Genomic DNA, 21,355 nt, shown 5'->3' on the forward strand with positions numbered 1-21,355 from the left:
ACTTTCATGTTTCACTCCAGCAGAGGGTTGGTAAATGTGAGGTTATCCACTTGGAAAAGAAAAATGGAAGAGCAGATCAGATTATTATTTAAATGGTGAATGGTTGCAGCATGCAAAGTGAACCTGGGGAGTTCAAATCTCACTGGGATGTAATAAAATGTGAACATCAATGTAAGTGATGGTGAGTTTCGATATTGCTGCAAAATTCCGATGGGATTCAATGATGTCCTCAGGAAACACGCCAATCCTTAATCATTCTGGAAATGTATTTTTAATCAATCCGAACTTCCTCATTCAAATGAATTTTGGAGTTGATCTGTGGTGAGATCATAAAGCTGAGAAAATGTTTCTGGATGTTCAAAGCAATGGTGCAAAATGCTGCAGATGCTGGAAAACTGAAATAAAAGCAGCAGATGATGATCAGGCAGCATCTCTAGAGGGTGAAATGTAAGGATTCGTCAGGACATCAGATAAGACCATGAGATCATAAACATAGGAGCTCTTCAGTCCAAGTCAGCCCCACCATTCAATCACGAGCTGATCCATTTTCCTACTCAGTCCCACTGCCCGGTTTTCACCCCATAATCTTTGATGCCCTGGCTAATCAATCTCTACCTAAAATATACCAAATGGCCTGGTCTCCACAACTGCTTGTGGTAACAAATTCCACAGATTGACCACTCTCTAGCTCAGGGGTGTCAAACTCAAATTCACAGAGAGCCAAAATTAAAAACTTGGACTAAGTCGTGGGCCAAACTAAATATTGATTGAAAATTTTCAACAACATCTGCATGTTTTCTCTTCTTTCAACATGTGTAATGTTAATCTTTTTCTTATTAAAATAAATGTTTAATAATAGTTTTGGTTAAACTCTTTCCAGAAGAAGCATTAACAAATGAGAAATAAAATATTCAATAAATAATATTTCTCTATAGCCTTTAAGCTCCTTTTAAATGTTTTTTTTTCACAAGCCAACAAGTTAAAAAAAATAACAACTTGCTTCAATCTTTCAACTATGAACAGTCCAAAGTTAACCAAAGAAAATATGAATCCAAGCTTAGCTTGCTACACTGTGATTTACTCTGATGCACCTGGGTCTAAACCAGAAGCTTGACATCTCTTCTTAGATGCAAGTTCATCAAACTCTGGGGTCAGAGTTTGCCTCCCACCTGTCTTGAAAGGTCCTGTTTTCTGTCTTTGGTTTGGCCATTTTTCGTAAGGGGTTTATTACATGTGAGTTAGGCGACAGGTCGCAGATCCTAATGAAAGTAAAGAGAGGAGGTGGGGGCGATTAGCGGGCTGAGGGGCTGGTGCCAACGCATTTGCAAAGCATTCTGGGATTTGTAGTATTAGCTGTGCATGCGCTATACTGGCGCGGCGGCCAGCGGGCCAGCTCTAATACATATTTGATATGAACTTGCAGGCCAAATATAATTATATTATGGGCCAAATTTGGCCCGTGGGCCTGAGTTTGACATGTGTGCTCTAGCTGAAGAAATTCCTCCACATCCCTGTTCTAAGTGGATGCCCTTCAGCCCTATAGTTGTTCCCTCGTCATCTTGACTCTCCCATCGTGGGAAACAATCTGTACCAAGGTACAGAAGCTCAGAACCAAGAGATGGCATGTTCAAGTAACCGAATGACCTGTTTCTATTACCGACTCCTCAGTGGTGATAAACTACAGGAACGTTCATCAAAGTGTTGTAAATTTATTTCTTTATTGTTTTCTTTAGCAGATTCCTTTATTGTCATGTAGCAACACACAAATCATAATAATACACAAATTATGTCAATGTTTTCCTGCCATAAAGGCACACAAAGAGGCTCCACTAGCATTTCCTGGTGAACGAACAATGAGAAAAAATGAAGCAAAAGAGAGTCCCTTCAGAATCACTGAGTGTCCATAGATTCATCTTCAGCAGAGTTCCTTAGACTCTGAAGCTGTACAGCCTTCTACATGATCCTCTGGCAAACCTGAGCTCCAGATACAAACCTCTGAAATGATCAGGAAGCTCTTCTTGCTTGAGGCCCCTTCAGAAACCCTTCTTGCCCTCAACACCCCTTTGAATCCCAGTTACTCTACCTGGTTCCCAATCTGTATCAGCCCATGGCCTGGTGTGAGTCACTCAGTCACCAGTGTCCAGCAGCCACGGTCAGGTGTGAGTCCCCTAGTCTTCAGCAACCATGGTCTAGTGTGAGTCCCTCAGTCTCCAGCAGCCCACGGCCTGGTATGAGTCCTTCAGCTGCATTTAACCTCTTTCAAATAAACAAATAATTTCTTACTGTGTATGTTTTCCTCATGTATGGTATTGTCTTGATGGAGACAGGGAAGTTCTCCTAATCATCATGTCAATTTATTCCTTAATAGATACTTTTGACATCTACTGCATTCAAGGTCAATGAATGTTATTCTTATTTGGGATTGAACTGTGAATGAATTGTCTTCTGTACTTTCCATCTTAAAACACTGACCATATTTCCTTGGCAATAAAAAAGCTTTGTGATATAGTTGAAGGTGCATGATGGGACCAGATTGTTTAATAATGGCAAGACACAATGTCTGAGATGCTCAATAATACCTGGTGTACATGGATCAAATAGGCATCTTTCTTTCATTTTTCATCTTCCTTCCCTGGAATTTTCCGGTCGGACACCTCCTGGATCCAGATGTGGTCTCGTGCAGGTGGGCGATCGTGTCCTCTCCATTAATGGCATGGCATCTGAGGAAGGGACGCTGGAGGAAGCAAATCAGTTGCTACGGGATGCAGCTCTTGCAAACAAAGTTTCACTGGAGATAGAGTTCGACGTTGCAGGTATGTTCTGATCAAGGGGAGTGGTTTGAGATATGCATGCACCTGGGGGAAAACCAGGCCATGAATGGGAGTCCCATCAGAACAACGTATCTAGTTTCTTGTGCCTGCCAAGTTTTTCCATCTGTACAACGCAGTAAGTGGAGAGGAGGTTGCAGAGCATTTCGAGGATGAGGGAAGTTGGACACAAGTAACTGTCATTGAAGCAAATCTGGTGTGAAAACAAGGCTGGATGTAAGGGTTAAGGTAGAAAACTTGGCACCCTGAACCAATGCACTTTGAGGTTCTCAAAGCCCAAATGACTGGGCATACATTTATCTGTCCATTTGAGTGTTGTGGAGGGCAGCTCTATAACACTCTGGTGAAACCAAACTTGGAATATTGTGTTAATTTCTGGTTGCCTCAAAGATGTGGAAGCCATGGAGAGGGTACAGAGGACATTTACTAGGATTTTGCTTAGATTGGAGAATGTGTCTTCTGAAGCAAGAGTTAGGGTTTTCTATTGGGAGTGAAGAAGGATGAGAGTTAATAGATGTCTACAAGACCTTGAGAGGCATTGATAGAGTGGTTAGCCAAAACCCTTTTTTCACAGGATGAAAATAGCATACACCAGAGGACATCTGCACAAAGTGAGGGGAGGAAAGTTTTGGGGAGACTCAGATATGAGGTTTTTTTTACAGAGTATAGTGGGTTCCTGGAATACATTATGGTGGTAGAGGCTGGAACAATAGGGACATTTGAAAAAGCTCTTAGACATGCACACGGATACAAGAAATATAAAGTTAGGGAAGGTTTAGTTTATTGAGTAGGTTTCTATCAGTCGGTAAACATTTTAGGTCAACGGACTGCATAATGCTGTAATGGTCTATGTTCGAGAAGTGAACATTCCATTCATTGGCCAATTAGTGAATTAAGTCCTGATTTCAGTCATCATATATCAGGCACCTGAGCTATCTACAAATTCTGACTGAGATTCTCGCCTGCTGTGCATGAGAATTCTACAGCATTTCTACTGGTGTATGAAGGTGAACATCTCAAACATCTTACTGGAGGTCAAGGTTGTTCTGGAGTCTGGTCCCACCATCAGTGGGTGGACCGAGACCATCTATCTGCATAGATTCTGATCAGGATCCAGTTAATGCCAAGAGGCTGGGTGCAGACTTCACTGACACACACTGCTTGTTCACCTGTTCGGGCTATCCCAGTGGCATCCTGACTTGGTGGAACAGCTGTGATGAGGGCCAGCATTGAAATACACTCTCTCTGACACCCCTCATCTGCTCTGGAAGATGGTGATGATTTCAGTAGTTCTACTGAGGTCATAACTCTTCAACAAAAGAAATGTGCATGAGCATGTGTGCATCTGTCTACACAAAAGCATGTGTTATTGTCTACCTCTGCTTGTGTGTGTGGTGTAAAGTAGCCGTACTGTAAACCTGAACTAAAAATAAGTGGTCTTAGAGAGGTGGTAAGAATGAACCTTCCTGGGGTTGAGACTTCAATGATGTATAGTTGGAAGAGAGAAAATTGAAGAGACTTAGAGGAAAGATGGATGTAATAAATTGAGGCACTGTTGGTGATTCCAGAAGAGGAAGAATATTTGAGCCAAAGAGGTGCTGGATCTTGAAAGCTCTGCTGCTACGGATGACAGGTGCACCTTCACCAGTAATTTTCCAACAGGAATTGAATATATCCTCGACGAGGACCATAAGGAAATGAAACTAAATGATTTTTTCTTTCAAAGATATGACGGACTGAATGGCTCTTTTGATTGGTGATTTCCAAGCTTCACTGCTTCCATTGCTGGAGATACATGCAGAGTTACATGACAGAAACCCAGCTAGTTATTTTGCCATTTTAACATTTGGACTCAGCACTTGACCTGAATGATTATGTTGGAGTATTTAAGGGAAGTGAACTGAAGCTTTTTTACAGTGGACATGAATACAATACAGATTCACTGAACACTAAGGATTTTGTCAGACCTCTCCAGATGATTTGTGCAAGATACAGAAAGATACAAAGCAACAGCATTACGAATGCACAACGTTAGGGCTTTAGTAGGACGCCTCAGTTTGCGTAGCAGAAAATGCAACACTATTACAGTGCCAGCGATGTGGGTTCGAATCCACCACTGTCTGAAAGGAGTTTATACGTTCTCTGCATGTCTGCGTGGGGTTTCCCCGGGTGCTTCCATTTCCTTCCCTTGTTCTGAAGATACATGGGGTTATAAGGTTCATTGGTTACGCGGAGTATTTGGGTGACGCAGGCTCATGGCCAAGAAGGGCCTGTTACTGTGCTGTTTGTCTAAATTAAATAAATTAAGACTAAGGCCTAGTACCTTCTGAATCCAAGATAAAGTTCCATTGTTTCAGTCTACATTTTCTGTCTTTGCTTCCTTTCCATAGAATCTGTTATTCCCAGCAGTGGGACATTTCAAGTAAAACTTCCCAAGAAGAGAGGCGTTGAACTTGGCATTACCATCAGCTGTGAGTAGTTTCCTTCACACTCTGCTCTCGCATAATGAATCATGTTGTGAATTGATCTGTTCCTCCAGGAATTACTTGTCACCTCAGGGTGTGGGAGATGACTTCTCTCGTAAATTCCGCCCTCCCCCTCCCCCCAAGTCCACCTTTCAACCAAACAATAATCATCGTGTATATCCCTTTGCTCATTATGGGAGCTTCCTCTATGCAAATACTCACTGTGCGGTTGTAATAATCATAGCAAGAATGTTCCACTGAGCTACTGTGAAGGTATTGAGACTTGTAGCAATTGTAAAGGTGTTATGTAATCAGAGAGATTAATGCCAAGAGGCTGGGTGCAGACTTCACTGACACACACTGCTTGTTCACCTGTTCGGGCTATCCCAGTGGCATCCTGACTTGGTGGAACAGCTGTGATGAGGGCCAGCTGACAGAGTCACAGAGAGATATAGTATAGAAACAGGCTGTTTGGGCCGAATTCTCGCCCACCATTAAGGTCAAGTTCATTGTCGGTATCAGAATCAGGTTCATGAGCGTGTCATGAAATTTGTTGTTTTGCGGCTGCAGCATGGCGCAGAACGAGGTGCAAAATCACTATAAATTACAATTCCATCGATACAAGATTTAAAACAAATAAATAATTAATGCAAGAGAAGAAAAAAACTGAGGTAGTCTCTTTAGGTTTATTGTCCCTTCAGAAATCTAATAGCGGAGGGGAAGAAGCTGTTTTTGTGCTGTTGGGTGATCACCCTCAGGCTCCTGTACCTCCTTCCTGATGGTAGCGGTTAGAAGAGGGCATGGCCTGGGTGGTGAGTGTCCTTGAAGATAGAGGCTGCTTTCTTGGGACACTCCCTCTTGTAAATGTGCTTAATGGAGTTAAGACTGATGCCCATGATGGCGCTGGCTGAGTTCACAACCCTCTGTAGCCTGTTCCTGTCCCGTGTATTGGCACTGATGCATTCAGTCAGAATGCTCTCCACGGTAAACCTGAAGATACTTGCAAGAGAAGATACTTGCTGAACTACAAAATCTTCTCAAGCTCCCAACAAAATATATCTGCTGACTTGCCTTCTTCATGATTGCATCGACATCAACGTGATGTTTCCAGGATAGGTCTTCAGAGATGTTGGCACCCAGAAGTTTGAAGTTACTTACCCTCTCCACTTCTGACCCCTCAGTGAGGACTGGTGTGAACCAAGGTGCAGCAAGAAAGTTCACGTTAGAACCATAGCACACAAAACAGGCCAATCACCCCCTCTAGTCTGTGCTGACCATCATCTCCCTAGTTGCAAGTAGTCCAGCAAGTCGACCCATACAAAGAGGGAGGTCAGTTAGAACAGAGCAAAGGCAGCAGTTCATTCAGAAGCCTGATTGCCAGAAGAGAGGAATTGGTGGTAGATTATGAATCATCCATTTACACTCATTGGGTGCTCAGAGCTATTTGTCTTGCATTGGGCCCTCAGCCGAGGAGTTAAGGCTACTTCCTAGATTTTGGGTGGTTTCTCTCCCTGGGAGTCCAGGTGAAGTCACTTGTTTCCTCTGGTTTATGGGGTACTGAGTGTAAAAGTAAGGAGGCCATGCTGCAAGAAAATAAAACTGGTTAAGCTGCACTTGGAGTACGGTGTGGAATTCTGGTTGCCCCATTACAGGAAAGATGTGGAGGCTTTGGAAAGGGTACAGGAGAGATTGAACAGGATGCTGCCTGGTTGCAAGGGCATGAATTACGGGGAGAGGCTGGATAGACTTGGGTTGTTTTCTCTGGAGCATTGGAGGCTGAGAGGAGATCTGACAGAGGCTTATAAAATCCTGAGGGGCGTTGACAGGGTGGACAGTCAGAATCTTTCCCCTGGGAAAAAGGATTACACCCGAGAGGACACGCGTGTAAAGTGATGGGAGGAAGTTTAAGGGAGATTCAGAAAGTTTGGTCAAGATGGCCTGTTGCAATGGACCATTTTCTTACCCTGGCCACCTGATGGTTTCTTTCCCATGTTTTCATGTTATAGTTTTTTTCTACAATGATAAATCAGTCCATTCATATCATCCAGTTGATGTTGGGTCTTCAGGCAATCCCACCAAGCACAATCTCCATTAATATCCCCGTAAATCTATGCCCCGTAGCGTGTCCGTAAATTCCCACTATTCCTCTGCACTCATTCCCACTGTGGCAAGTTAATAGTGACCAATGAACCCACCTACCACGCCTTTGGGAGGGTTACCTGGGGAAACTCCACGTTGACAGCATAAGACATCTGATGGTGGAGCGAGGATGCAGCTGCTCTGGCTGTGGGGCTGTGCTGAAACAGCGAAGCGAGGGAGAATCCAAACCAAAGGCACATCCATGAAAGAAATTCACAACAGCCATTCACCTTCATATGGAGCAGCCTAATAATGGCCTCAGAAAGCCAGATGCTGAGTTTACCTGCACCTTGTAAGATCATAAGACAGGAGCAGAAATCATGAGCTGATCCATTTTCCCACTCAGCCCCATTGTCCGGCCTTTGACCCATAACCTTTGACCACCCCCCCGGCTAACCAAGAAACTATCAATCTCTGCCTTAAATACCCTCAATGACCTGGCCTCTGCAACCAAACTCCATAGATTCACACTCTGGCTGAATAAATTCCTCACATCTCTGTTCAAAGCAGAGAACCTTCAATCCTGAAGGTGTGCCTTATGTCCAAGACCATGACCATGGGAAACAACACTTCTACATCTAGTCTATCCACACCTTTCAACATTTGAAATGTTTCAATCTAATCCCCCATCATTCCAACAAATACAGGCCAAGAACTGCCAAATGCTCTTTAAATCATAATCCTTTCATTATTGGAATCATCCCTGTGAACCTCTGCAAAACTCTCTCCAATGTCTGCACATCCTTTTTTAAATGAGGATCTCAAAACTGCCCACAATACTCCGTGAGGTCTCCCCAGTGCCTTATAAAGCCTCAATGTCACATCCCTGCTCTTATATTCCATTTCTCTTGAAATGAACGCCAGAATTGCATTTGCCTTCTTCACCACAGACTCAACCTACAAATTTACCTTCAGGTTGTCCTGCATGAGGACTCCCAGATCCCTTTGAATCTGGAAATTTTATATTTCTCCCCATTTGACATAGAATTTGCACAGGCCCTGGCTGGACTGATGTTGGGATAATTCCATCAGCTGGGGTGTCTAGAACTGGGTAATGAGGACTGGTCCAAGATGAGATGAACCTCCTTTAGCAGAGAGTGAAATCCTCTGACCCCAGAGCAGCAGAGAGAGAGAGAGAGAGAGAGAGAGAGAGGTCAGTAGACATCTCGGGACCATTACTGAAAGAGGAGGAGTGTGGAACTCGAAAGAGCTGGGAGTGTCAAAAACCAGCTTGAGATGAATGCCTTTAAAAAGCAAGTTGAGGGCAAGTTAAGGGTTAAGCAGAACAGTGAAGAGTAATTAAGATAAGGGGCAGTGACAAATAGCAAATAGAAAGAGCAGCAGGTCAAGCAGACTGGCCAGTGGAAAGTGGCCACAGTGTGAGTGGATTAGGGTAGGAGTGGGACTTTGAGGCTTTGGCAAGCAGAGGCTGAGGATGAGCCTCATTCCAGTAAGGTAAAATCATTGAATTTAAATTAGGAAGTGATAATGGAGTCTTCTAGGGCAGTGGAATGCTCCAATTGCAGGATGTGGGAAATCTGGGACAGCACAATTGTCCCTGATAACTACACTTGCAAGAGGTGCATCCAACTGCAGCTCCTGGGAGAAAGAGTTAGGTAACTGGAGCTGGAACTGGATGAATTCTGGACCATTCAGGAGGCAGAGGTAGTGATAGAGAGAAGCTTCAGGGAGACATTCACCCCTAAAAGTCAGGAGGCAGGTAACTGGATGACTGTTAGGAGAGGGAAGGGGACTAGGCAAACAGTGCAGAGCACCCCTGTGGCTGTTCCCCTCAACAACAAGTATAGTGTTTTGGATTGTTGGTGGGGGGGGGGGGGGGGGGAAACAATGGACAAGCCTTGGTGGTCACATCTCGGCCATAGAGGCTGGCCCCTCAGCTCATAAGGGAATGGCAGAAAATTGGAGAGCAATGGTAATTGGTGTTGGTCAGGCAAACAGATAGGAGGTTCTGTGATCACGATTGAGGCTCCTGGATGGTGTGTTGCCTCCCAGGTGCCAGGGTCAGTGATGTCTCTGATCAAGGGGGAGGGTGAGCAGCCAGATGTCATGGTCCACGTGGAGACCAATGACATAGATAGGAGTAGGGATGAGGTCCTGAAAAGGGATATGGGGAGTTAGGAAAAAAAGTTAAAAAGCAGGACCTCAAGGATGGCAATCTTGGGATTACTGCATGTGCCACGCATCAAAGAGGGTAGGAATTGGAAAGTGTGGCAGATGAAGTTGGGGCAGGGGTTCAGATTGTGGATCATTGGGATCTCTTCCAGAGAAGGTCTGACCTGTACAAAAAGGATAGTCTGCACCTGAACTGGAAAGGGACCAATATCCTGGCAGCCAGGTTTGCTGAAGCCATTAGAAAGGGTTTAGATTAGTTTGGCAGGGGTTAGAGGGCAGAGATTAGGGTAGAAGGTCAAAAGCACCATGCCATGTTCTGAGTTGATGAGGAACGACAGACAGGGTACAAAACATAAATGCAGCCAGTTAGAGGGGTTGAAATGTGTTTATTTCAACAATAGGTATATTAGGAATAAAGGAGATGAATTTAGAGCATAGATCAATATGTGGAATTATAATGTTCTGGCCGATACAGAAACTTGGCTGGAGGAAGGGCAGGATTAGCTGATGCAGGTACCGGGATGTAGGTTTTTAAAAGGAATAGGATGGGAGGTAGGAGGACGAGGCTATAGAAAGGGAGGGAATGTCCATTGAATCTGTGGACACCGAGGAGCAGATAAGCAGATGGATTTTGGAATGATGCGGAAAATACAGGGTTGTAGTTATGGGTGATTTCAGCTTCCCTGATATTGACTGGCACCTCCTGACTGCAAGAGGGATAGATGGGGCTGAATTTGTGAGGTGTGTACAAGAAAGATTCCTGACGCAGTATGTGGACCGGCCGATGAGGGGAGAGGCCACACTGGATCTAGTTCTGGGAAATGAACCTGGTCAGGTGGCGGATCTCTCGGTGGGGGGAGCATTTTGGTAAGAGTGACCACAACTCCCTTAACTTCAGTGTAGCTATGGAAAAAGAGATAAACAGACAGAATGGGAAAGTGTTTAATTGGGAAAAGGCTAATTATGATGGGATGAGGCAGGAACTAGTGAGAGTAAATTGGAAACAGATGTTCAACAGTGAAAGCACAGAACTAATGTAGAAGAAGTTTAGGGACCACGTGCTGGGTTCAGGATAGGTTTGTCCCACTGGGACAGGGAAATTATGGTAGGAAAAGAGGACTATGGTTGATGAAGCAATTGAGGCAGCTGGTGAAGAGGAAGGAAGCATACACTAGATATAGGAAGCAGGAAACAGGAAGGGATCATGAGAAGTATATAGTGGCCAGAAAGGAGCTTAAAAAAGAGCTAGAAGAGCTTGGGGGGGTGGGGGCATGAGAAGGCGTGTAGAATTAAGGAGAACCCCAAGGTATTCTATGTGAAGAACAGAAGGATGATGAGAATGAAGGTGGGCCAGTAAAGGATAAAGGAGGCAACATGTGCCTGGAGGTTGAGGAGGTTGGGGAGGTCCTAAATGAATACTTTGCGTCAGTACTCACAAGAGAAAAGGACCTTTATCAGGATGAGGTTGGAATAGAACAGCCTGTGTGGTGGACAATGTGGAGATTAGGGAAGTGGAAGTGTTGGAACTTCTTAAAAACATCAAGATTGATAGGTCCCCTGGGATGGACATGATATTCCCCAAGTTGCTGTGGGAAGTGAGGGAAGAGATATCTGGGGCAGTAGTTATGATCTTGGAGTCCTCTTTGGCTGCAGGGAGGTGCCAAAGGATTGGAGAATGACAAATGTAGTCCCCTTGTTTAAAAAAGGTAATAGGGAGAATCCTGGGAATTATAGACTGGTGAGTCTTACATCAGTGCTGAGCAAACTATTGGAGAGGATTCTTAAGGATAGGATCTATGAGCATTTGGAGATGTCCAGTCTACTCAGGAATATAGGGGTTGGCACAACATCAAGGGCCAAAGGACCTGTACTGTGCTCTAGTGTTCTATTTGTATTAATGTTATGGATATCAAACTAATGCAGGAAAATAGCTCTGAGGTACAAGATCAGCCATAATCTGATTAAATGTTGAAGCATGCAAGAGGGCCTGAATAATCTTCAGTTTCTCAAGTTCCAGGTGCTTCTTCCCCTTTCCAGCAATGAGACTGAAAACTCCATTGTTTCTTTGATGGTCACAGGCCCTCAAAGTGAGCTCCTTCACATGACAAGGTTCTCCTGGGTTTGACCCAGAGGGAATGAGTGGAGAGGAATTGTGGAAGTTTATGGGCACTTAATGGGGGATAGATTTATGGGGATATTAATGGGAATTGCCTGAAGACCCAACATCAACTGAATGATATGAATGGCCTGATTTTAGTATTGTTCAAAAAAACCATAACAGGAGAAGAAAATGGTCCATTGCGACATGCCTTTCTCACCAGTCTTTCTGCATCTCCCTTAAAACCTCCTCCCATCACCTTACACACTTGTCCTCTTGTGTGTGATGCTTTTGTCCTGGGGAAGGATTCTGACTGTGTGATTTCATTCACACAGAGAACTTCAGACAACCAACCTCTCAACACCTTGGCTTTGAGGTTGATGCTGAGATTGTGTGAAGCACCATTGAAGTGAACATTGTGGAAATGATCTTGGGAGGGAATGGCGTCCCTGTGGAAATGATCTCGGGAGGAATGAAGTCCCTTTGTAACCAGTGTACATTAAAATCGTCCGAGCAAAAGGCTTTATGTCAGACCAGACCTGCATTTCGCTTTGTTCTCCTCGTGTTCTTTTATTGTGCAAGTTTCTTTAACCCTCCCTGATGCAAATGTGCATAATGGATTCAAGCTCTTGAGTTGCACTGCACCAACTTGAAACCTGAGCTTACATTGACTCTTTCCCTTCTTTCAATGCTTCTTTCAGACTGAAGCTGGTTGTCATTCAAGATTCCTTTATTGTAATGTAAAGCTTGTCATAGCTGAAGGGTGGTTGTGGGGACGAGCTCCCACTGCTGCACAAATGCTCTTCGTGGCGTGCCCCTCAAATGGCCTGTGACAACCAAGTCCAACTCCTGGACTTCACGTGTGCTACAGTTCTTATGCCCAGTGGAGCTGTTCTCACTGACAGGAGAAGGGGCAAAGGCGGGCCTCTCACACCTTGAAACCAGTTGCTTCGGGCTGGTGGGGCTCGTTAACCACAGACGGTAACTCATCTAGCAGAGGGAAAACTCTGACTTCAAGCCTCCGCTGCCTTGTGGCTACACCTGCTCACAGGAAAGACTTTGGGAGTGAACCCCCGAGGAAAAATCTGGAGTCAGACACCCAAAGGTGGCTGATGGCTGTACCCAGAACCAGCACAGAAACTCCTGCGATGCTGCTGACACCGAACTGCATTGATCTTCATCGTTCCTTTGGACCTGTCATTAGCATGGTGGGGTGGGTGGGGGGGCTCCTACTGCATGGGCAACAGACAGATCTCCATATCAACTCTGCCCTGGCTTGCGACCCAGAGAGCCCCTCCACTGGGACTACCAGAGGAGCAGTACCCATGGTTACCGACGGAGGCCAAAAAAGTACAGGACGTGTAATATTACAGGAAATTGCCTTCTGTCTGTTATAAGGCAGACAAAGACTTGCCATTAGTGTTGCCCAGAGCCCCTTACAGTAACCGGCACAGTTGGCATGGCGGTTAGCGCAATGCCTTTACAGTGCTAATGATCAGGACTGGGTTTCGAATCCAGTACTACCTGTAAGGAGTTTGCATGTTCTCCCCGTGTCTATGTGGGTTTTCCCCAGGGGGTCTAGTTCAAAACAAGCCAGGGGTGTAGATTAATTGGTGTAAATTGGGTGGCATGGACTTGTAGGCCGAAATGGCCTAAATTTAAAATTTAAAAGAAATAAAGTCCCTTCAGAGCCACCGAGTGTCCGTGGATTCGCCTCCAGTGCTCCTGCAGCCTCTGTAGCTGCACCGACTCCTGCTCGATTCATTGGTGACCTGAGCCCCAGATTCAAACCTCTGACCTGATCAGGAAGCCTTCAGGACCCGTTGTGTAGCCAGCGTTATTTCTGGCTTTTATGCACCAGCTCATGAATTAATTGGGTCAGAGGAGAACATCATCCCAAGTCCAATTGTGGGCCAACAGAAATGTAACAGTACAATGGATCTAAAGCATTAGAGGAGCAGGTATTGCAGGAGGCACCATCGCAAAGTTGGTAGTACTCTACCCCAAGTCAGAAGGTTGTGGGTTTAAGTCCCCCAGTGGAGTCTTGGACACAAAATCCAGGGTGCCTGTGTTAAGGAGGGTGCACAGTTGGGGGCACTTAAAAAGTTCCAACAATGCGCCTTTGAAACATCTTAAATATCAGCTGGGAAGATAGAAGAACTAATGTCAGTGTGCTAAATGAAGCAAAAACAAGCATTGAAGCTGACCTCATCAAGAACCAGCTAAGATGGAGTGGTCGTTCTATTTGGATGAAAAACCAATGTCTGCTGAAACAAATCCTATTCTCCCATCTTAATGAAGGCAAACATAAAAGAGGTGGACAACAGAAAAGATTTAAAGACAACTTAAAAGCCAACATGAAGAAATGTAACATTGACATCAACAATTGGGAAACTCTGGTCAAAGTTTATGAACCCCCTTCCCTGTGAAGTAGTCAAGTTTAGTTGTTTTTTTGTACTTCTCTCCAGTCAACTACATTAAAAAGAATATCTGGCAAACTGTCGTCTGAGAAGGAATAGGATCTTTTGAAGCCAATTGATGAGCAGAACTAGAAGAAAAGAGAAGTAAATGGAAAGAGAGGCAGCAACAACCAAAGCCCGATTTGTCACCTGGAGTGACCTGACCTGAATACGAAAGGACTTTTAAAGCCAAGAATTAGACTTAAAGCCACCTGAGACCCCATAATTAGACCTACGGCAAGAAGACAGTCATCCTTGACCTCAAGGGATAGTCAATGCAACAACTGTTGGAGGGGGTCACCTTTCAAGTGCAATGCTCAAGGAGCTATGGTCTCTGAGCTGAACAGGGATTCTTGGGAATGAGAGAAGAAAAAGCAGCAGAGTTCGCATCTTAATCCTCACTATCTCCATCAGCTTCAAGTAGATATTCTCTTTGCTACTGGTATAAAAGTGTTTCTTTGGTGTCACGAAGTTGTGGTGCTGCAGGAACACAACATTGAGAAGATGATGGAGGAGGAACAATGTGACGAGTTTCATCCAGAGGGTGATTGGGATTTGGAGCGCACTCCCCGAGGGGCTTGGTGGCTGCAGATTCTCTCGCAACGGTTAGAAAGGATCTGAACGAGCACCTGAGTCACTGGTTTGGAAGTTTATGGGTCCAGTGCTGGTAAATAGGATTAGTATGGATCGGAAATGTGCTGGAGAAACTAAGCACCCACAGAAAGAAAAGGCGGCCAACATTTTAGGTCTGGCCTCATTTCAGGTTAGCTCACACCTGATGAAGAACCCAGGCCCGAAACGTTGGCTTACTTCCTGTGGGTACTGTATAAAGTGTTGAGTTTCTCCAGGTTGCACTCAACCTCGGAATCTGCAGATTTTCTTATTTAACTAGGTATAAATGGTCAGTATGTTCACAATGGGTTGAAGGGCCAGTTTGTGCGACATCTATATGAGGTGCTGCCTCATGAAGGTAGGCACATTGCCCACATCACCCTGGTCACACTCTCTCCTCACTGCCCCCTTTGGGCAGAAGGTACAGAATCCTGAAGTCCAACACCTCTAGGTTCAGGAATGTTTTTTTTTAATTTCTAACCGCTCCCAGACTCTTAAAGATTCAAGATTCCTTTATTGTCATGTAATAATACAGGACATGTAATGTAACATGAAATAGCCTTCTTCCTGCCATAAGGCAGGCAAAGAATCGCCATTAGTGTCGCCCGGTGCCCCGTACAGTAAGAGAGAAATAGAAGCAAAAGAGGGTCACTGAGTGTCCGTGGATTCGCCTCCGGCGTTCCTGCAGCCTCTGCAGCCGCACAGACTCCTGTTCAATTCATCGGCCTCTCGAACTCCCAATCCATACCTCTAAAACAATCAGGAAGCTTTCAGTGCCCAAGTCTCTTTGGAAACTCTTCTTGCCTTCAGTACATTCCTGAATCCTAGCTCCAATATCAGGTCCCCATGAGCTAGTCTCCACCAGCCTGCAGCCTATGTGGGTCCTGGGATGTAAGTCACCTGCAGCCTATGTGGAAGGCTTCAATCGCTGAGCCTCTTGCTGGTTTGCTGCCATGGTCACCAACCTGTAGGGTCGGCTCCTCTGCTTCTCCTTCTCAATGGGGGGGAGTTTTCTTCTCAGTTCTGGTGTCCTGCACTGGTCCGCTTCTCCCCAGAGCCTGCAACCCCTCACGGCAGTTGCTGGGCACAGGTTCTGGCATCTTGGGAACAAACTACCGCGGATGCTGGATTTTAATATGAAAACATTGTCGGGTCCTCCGACAGACCATTTAAAGCCTGTATGGAGGCATCAGCGTTGGGTTTGGGCAGTTGAACCCTTTGGAGCAGTGCTGTGTCTCCTTTCTCCATTCTCCCTTCCACCTCCCTGGATCACCCTGAACTATAACACTGCTCCTGGGCCATTACTGTCACAGCGCATTTTTTTGAACTACTGACCAACTATGAATATTTATTATTTATCTTACGATAATGAGAATGAGTTTATTGTCATATACATGCGCTACCGCGAAGTGCGGGAAGAATGACACACACCCAAGAAGTCGGAGACTGGTTTATTGCATTGGAAACCTGGCTTATATTCTCTCCTCGCTGCTGACGACAGGAGTGAGGTCACGGCAGTGCTAGCCTCGGATTGGTCAGGGTTCCCACCGTTGCTTGTCGCTTCCTGCTCTGCGCGTTGTTACCTGGGACAAAGGGCGTTGCCCCCCGCGGGATCTGCATGGTCACCGCATTTGTTGGCTATAATGATAGTGATCATGTTTGCATGGCCACTAGCAAGGCCTTGATTATAATTCCTGTTTGATTAGACTTGGTTGCCAGGAGGGGGGTGACACAGAGCAAGAGGGCATGCAAGATCTGTAATGGAGGCTTGCAGCCTCATGGTGCTGTTTACAATAACTTTAAAGTAAAGAAACTTTTCCTTCATCCATGTGTTGTCTAAGAACTCACACATATGAATACAAGATGAAACATTGGCCATCATGTGTACTGGGACATGTCACAGTTAGTGGGCGGCCACAGTGCAATGTACATATGCACCAAAATTCTTCCTTTTCCTTTTATATTTATCATCTTTTTTCTCATGTGTCAATTACATATAAATTATTGTTAGTTAATACAGTAGAAAAACTCAGGAGGTCCCAAAGTGTTTATCGGGGTCAAAGATATATCACCAACATTTTGGGCCTGAGCCCTTCGTCAAGGTATGGAGTTCCTCCTGTGCTTTTGTGTATTAACTACATTCACAGCATCTGCAGCCACTCTTGTTTCACGGAATTATTGTTGGTGTGTTTTATGTACCTGTGTGGCTGCAGCAAGACTTTCAATACCTCTGTACATTTTGCCTCATATTGAAGACCTTCCCCATAAGGTCTTTTCCGTAGCTGCACCAAGCATCAGTGTGCCCCTCAGCACATAGACTCACAGCCAGAGATGTGCATGGCGACAATCACCAATTGATCTATGGAAAGAGCTCACTCGTTAAGTTTATTGCCACACGTTCAGAATACAGTGAAGCTCTTGCATGCTTTCATAGGTTTCATAGGATCATGGACAATAGGGGTCAGAGAAGGACATTCAGCCCTCCCAGCCTGCACCACCGTTCAATGGGATCTTGGCTACCAAGCAGCATGCCAAAAAGTTGCCACTCTCTGTTGCCATTTTGAATTTTTTTAAATCTCAGGAAACCTCGATGGTGCACAAACAGCAGGTAAAAAGATTCATTCCAACAATTTACAATGGCGTTTTGAGCATTTTAACAGATAGGTAAATCCAAATCATCATCTTGTCAAAGTGACGTCCATAGTCATCATAACTTGTATCTCCTGGAACCCCCAGAGTAAACAACTTGCTCTCCCTGCTAAATACCACTTCCCCTTGTCCTCTCATTCCCCCAATAACCGCCACTGCCTCTGTGGTTGCTGTGATCCCACCCCTCCAACTACTTGGCGTGGGGGAAGGGGTGTGGATTCTGCCCTACCTACCGAGGGTGGGTGGGATGGACAGTCGCTCGTCGTGCCGGAAGCGCTGTGGGTTGATGGTGTGTTTTTCCATTCAGCAGCTGTAAGTCGGAAGCCTGGAGAACCACTGATCATATCCGACATTAAAAAGGGGAGTGTGGCCCACAGGTAGGTGTGACTTCCTTTATGTGTCGAATGAGGTGACCTCCAACAGGAGGCAACCTTGGCAGTTTAACATCATAGTTTAAGGTTAATCCTGTACAAAATGTTACTAAAATACTCTGTAACAATCTTACCGGCATGTTATAATAAATAGGATCATGTGAATTTATTGGGAATAATTCACTTTTATGAACATTTCATTTATTTCCAGAAAAACTCTCAAAATCTGATAGTAAAGAGACCATCACAGGGATAGAATCAGCCGAATCTGAAATCTAGACTAAAAGATCACCTGCATATAGAGAGACTTTACTTCATCTCCTTGATTAATAACCTTGAATCTCATTTGAATTACGGAGTACAATTGCAAGGAGTTCTGATGCTGAGAGGACGGCCTTGTCTAGTACCTTGGATCAATTTGAATGTGGAAGATTTTTGATTATTAGTAATAACTACTGCAGTTACAAAGCCATGTGACTATGATTAATCAGTCCTCAAAGTACTTGTATATCCTATCTCTCAGAACCCCCTCCAATAATTTACCCACTACTGACGCCAGGCTCTCCAGCCTGTGATTTCCTGGTTTACTTTTGGAGACTTTTTTAAATAATGGAGCAATATGATCCACCCTCCAGTCCTCTGGCACCTCACCAATGGCGAAGGGCATTTTAAATACATCTGCCAGAGCCCCTGTAATTTCTACACTAGCCTCCCTCAAGGTCCGAGAGAATATCAAGTCAGGGCCGGGGGATTTATCTACCTTTATTCACTGTAAGGCAGCAAGCACCTCCTCCCCTTTAATCTCTATCTGTTCCATGCCACTGCTGCTCATTTCCCTTCCTTCCTTATACACAATGCAAGTTTCCTTGAGTAAATAATGGGCAAAAAAAACAGTAAGATCTCCCGCATCTCATTAGTCTCCACACATAGACAACCACTCTGATCTTCTCGGGGACCAATTTTGTCCCTTACTATCCTTTTACTCTTAACATACTTGTAGAAACCCTTCGAGTTTACCTTCACATTATCTTCCTCTTCACCTGATCACCAATATAACTTGAAAACCAAAGTTCCTGGTGCCTGTTAAATTTGCCTTTAATCCTGATGGGAACATGCAAACTCTGCTCTCTCAAAATGTTGCCTTTTGAAGGCCTTCCACTTACTGAACACATCCTTCCTAGAAAAACAACTTATCCCTATCCATTCTTCCTAGATACTTTCTCATTTCCACAAAATTGGCCTTTCTCCAATTTAGAATCTCAGACCAGACCTATCCTTATCCATAATTAACTTGAAACTAATGATATTAATGGTCACTGGACCCAAAATGTTGCCTCCACATACATCTGTCATTTGACCTGTATGGTTCCCTAATAGGAGGTCAGTTTGGAGATTTGCATTATTCATATGACGAACAGACCCACTGCAGCGCTAGTCCAGTGATATCATTCAATGGATGGAGCCCTTCAATTCTCACCTGTTTGTGACTCCATGCACACCTGGATCTGTAGCCTTTCCAAACCAAAATCAGTGTCAAAATTCAGTGACTAGTTTCTTGTGACAAGATCATAGAATATAAGAGCAGAAGTAGGCTATTTGGCCCATTGAGTTTGGCCCACCATTCCATCATGAGTTGATCTATTTTCCCACTCAGCCCCTCTCTCCTGCCTTCTCCCCATAACCTTTGATACCTATCAATCTCTGAAAATCAAGGCACCTTCCATATGTCCTCCTTCCTTCTCTTTTAAATCCATGGACTCTGGCCTGCGACCTCTCACCTCAGTTTCTCAGCAGGAACAGGAACCGTTTCCTTTACCCAAAACTTTCATTGCTGTGGATTCATAGATATCCAACGAGTTCAGAGTAACTCCTAGAGCAGGCATTCACAACCTTTTTTTGGCTATGGCCTTAGGACTCTGGTCAAAGTTTATGAATCCCCTTCCCTGTGAAGTAGTCAAGTTTAGTTGGGTTTTTTTCTGTACTTCTCTCCAGTCAACTACATTAAAAAGAAATGAAAGATATGCTGTTAGTCCTTAAATAGGCTGTGGCCCTCGGGAAGTCACCTATAGCCCTCGTTGAGAATGGCTGCTCGAGAGGGAGATGGCTTGGGATTGACAAATGGGGTCAACAATCTAGAATGTCCAACAAACACTTGGGCTACTCCGAGGTAGTGTAAGGACCTATTTAAATAAAACTCGAGAAGTAGATTCAGTCACCAAGCAGGTAGAACCCACCATGTGAGATTGTAGTAGTAATTTCCCCTTCCCATAATAAGGCCAATTTGTTTTAATGATGACTCATCATTTGAAACTGACAAACAAAGCTCTTTGCTGCACTGTAGTCATGGGTAAAATGGCAATGAATCATTCTGAGGTGTTCTCAGGGAGGTAACGGCATCCTGGATGCAGTTGGGATTCTTCTCCTGTTGAGAAACAGAGGTGAACACTTCAAACCAGACTGCAGAGACAATGCTGAAATTGAACTGAGTACAAGAGAGCTTGATTACAAGTAGAGTGTTGACAAAATTAACTGATTGGAGACCTCAAGTATCGTTCCACAGGCTTTATCTCACATGATATATCATGAAGATTACCAATTGAGATCCTACTTGAAGGATAAATTAGGAAGCAGTTTGAGTTTGCCAGAGGCAAGTAACCTTGAATATGTGATTACAGATACAATGATAATCAAAAGATTTATAACAAATATGTATATTAAACTGCAAGAAAAGGAGAATGAGGAAACAAATGGTAAAACTAAACAAAAATGGGAACAAGATTTAAATATAATGATAAAAAAGGAAACATGGGAGAAATTATGTTCTGGAACGATGAGAAATACAATAAATACGAGGCTATGTATGATACAATATAACTGGATACACAGACTATACATCACACCTCAAAAGTTAAATAAATGGGACCCAACAGTATCTGATAGATGTTTTCGATGTAAAAAAGAAATGGGAACAACAATTCATGCAATCTGGACATGTGAGAAAGTAGAAAAATTTTGGGAAGATCTCAATCAGATATTAAATAAAATAACAGAAAACAATATACCAAAGAATCCAGAGATCTTTCTCCTAAGTAACATAAAAAACAAAGAATTTGGAATTGATTTGGAGGAGGCACAAAAAAGATTTGTTAAGATAGCTCTAGCCGTAGCAAAAAAATGTATTATGTCAACCTGGAAATTGGAAGATAATTTGAAAATACAACAATGGTATATAGAAATGAATAAATGTATTCCATTAGAAAAAATAACATATAGTTTAAGAAATAATATTGAAATATTCGAACACATATGGGAGCCTTACATCAAATACAATAGCGAAAACCTACCGGGGACAATCATTACCTAAGTTGATGGAAGGAGAAGGAAAGAAAAGAATGGACTCAGTAGAATTTCTGGTGTATTTTTGTTGAGTGACAACATTGTCTGACTGGTTTAATGTATCCTAGATTGTATACCTTAAATGGATGGGAGGGGGGGGTGGGGGGGTGGGTTGGGAGGAGGGAGGTGGGGGGGAGAAAATGTCACTGTATATGTGTGAAAAGGAAAAAGTGTGTATCATGGCTAATGTGATTTATGGTGTGAA

The 21,355-nt window shown here is 44.0% G+C and overlaps 1 protein-coding gene across 1 annotated transcript in view; it reads left to right on the top strand.

Moving 5' to 3' along the window:
* grip2b (glutamate receptor interacting protein 2b) overlaps positions 1–21,355 on the top strand; it is a 95,734-nt gene that overhangs the window by 67,236 nt on the left and 7,143 nt on the right. The window contains exons 15-17 of the mRNA XM_069942410.1: positions 2,668–2,813; positions 5,219–5,299; positions 17,691–17,760. Coding sequence (XP_069798511.1) covers positions 2,668–2,813; positions 5,219–5,299; positions 17,691–17,760 — 297 coding nt within the window. The remainder of the gene's footprint in view (positions 1–2,667; positions 2,814–5,218; positions 5,300–17,690; positions 17,761–21,355) is intronic.

Source organism: Narcine bancroftii, chromosome 5 (genome assembly GCF_036971445.1).
Source record: "Narcine bancroftii isolate sNarBan1 chromosome 5, sNarBan1.hap1, whole genome shotgun sequence".
NCBI classification, from domain to species: Eukaryota; Metazoa; Chordata; class Chondrichthyes; order Torpediniformes; family Narcinidae; genus Narcine; species Narcine bancroftii.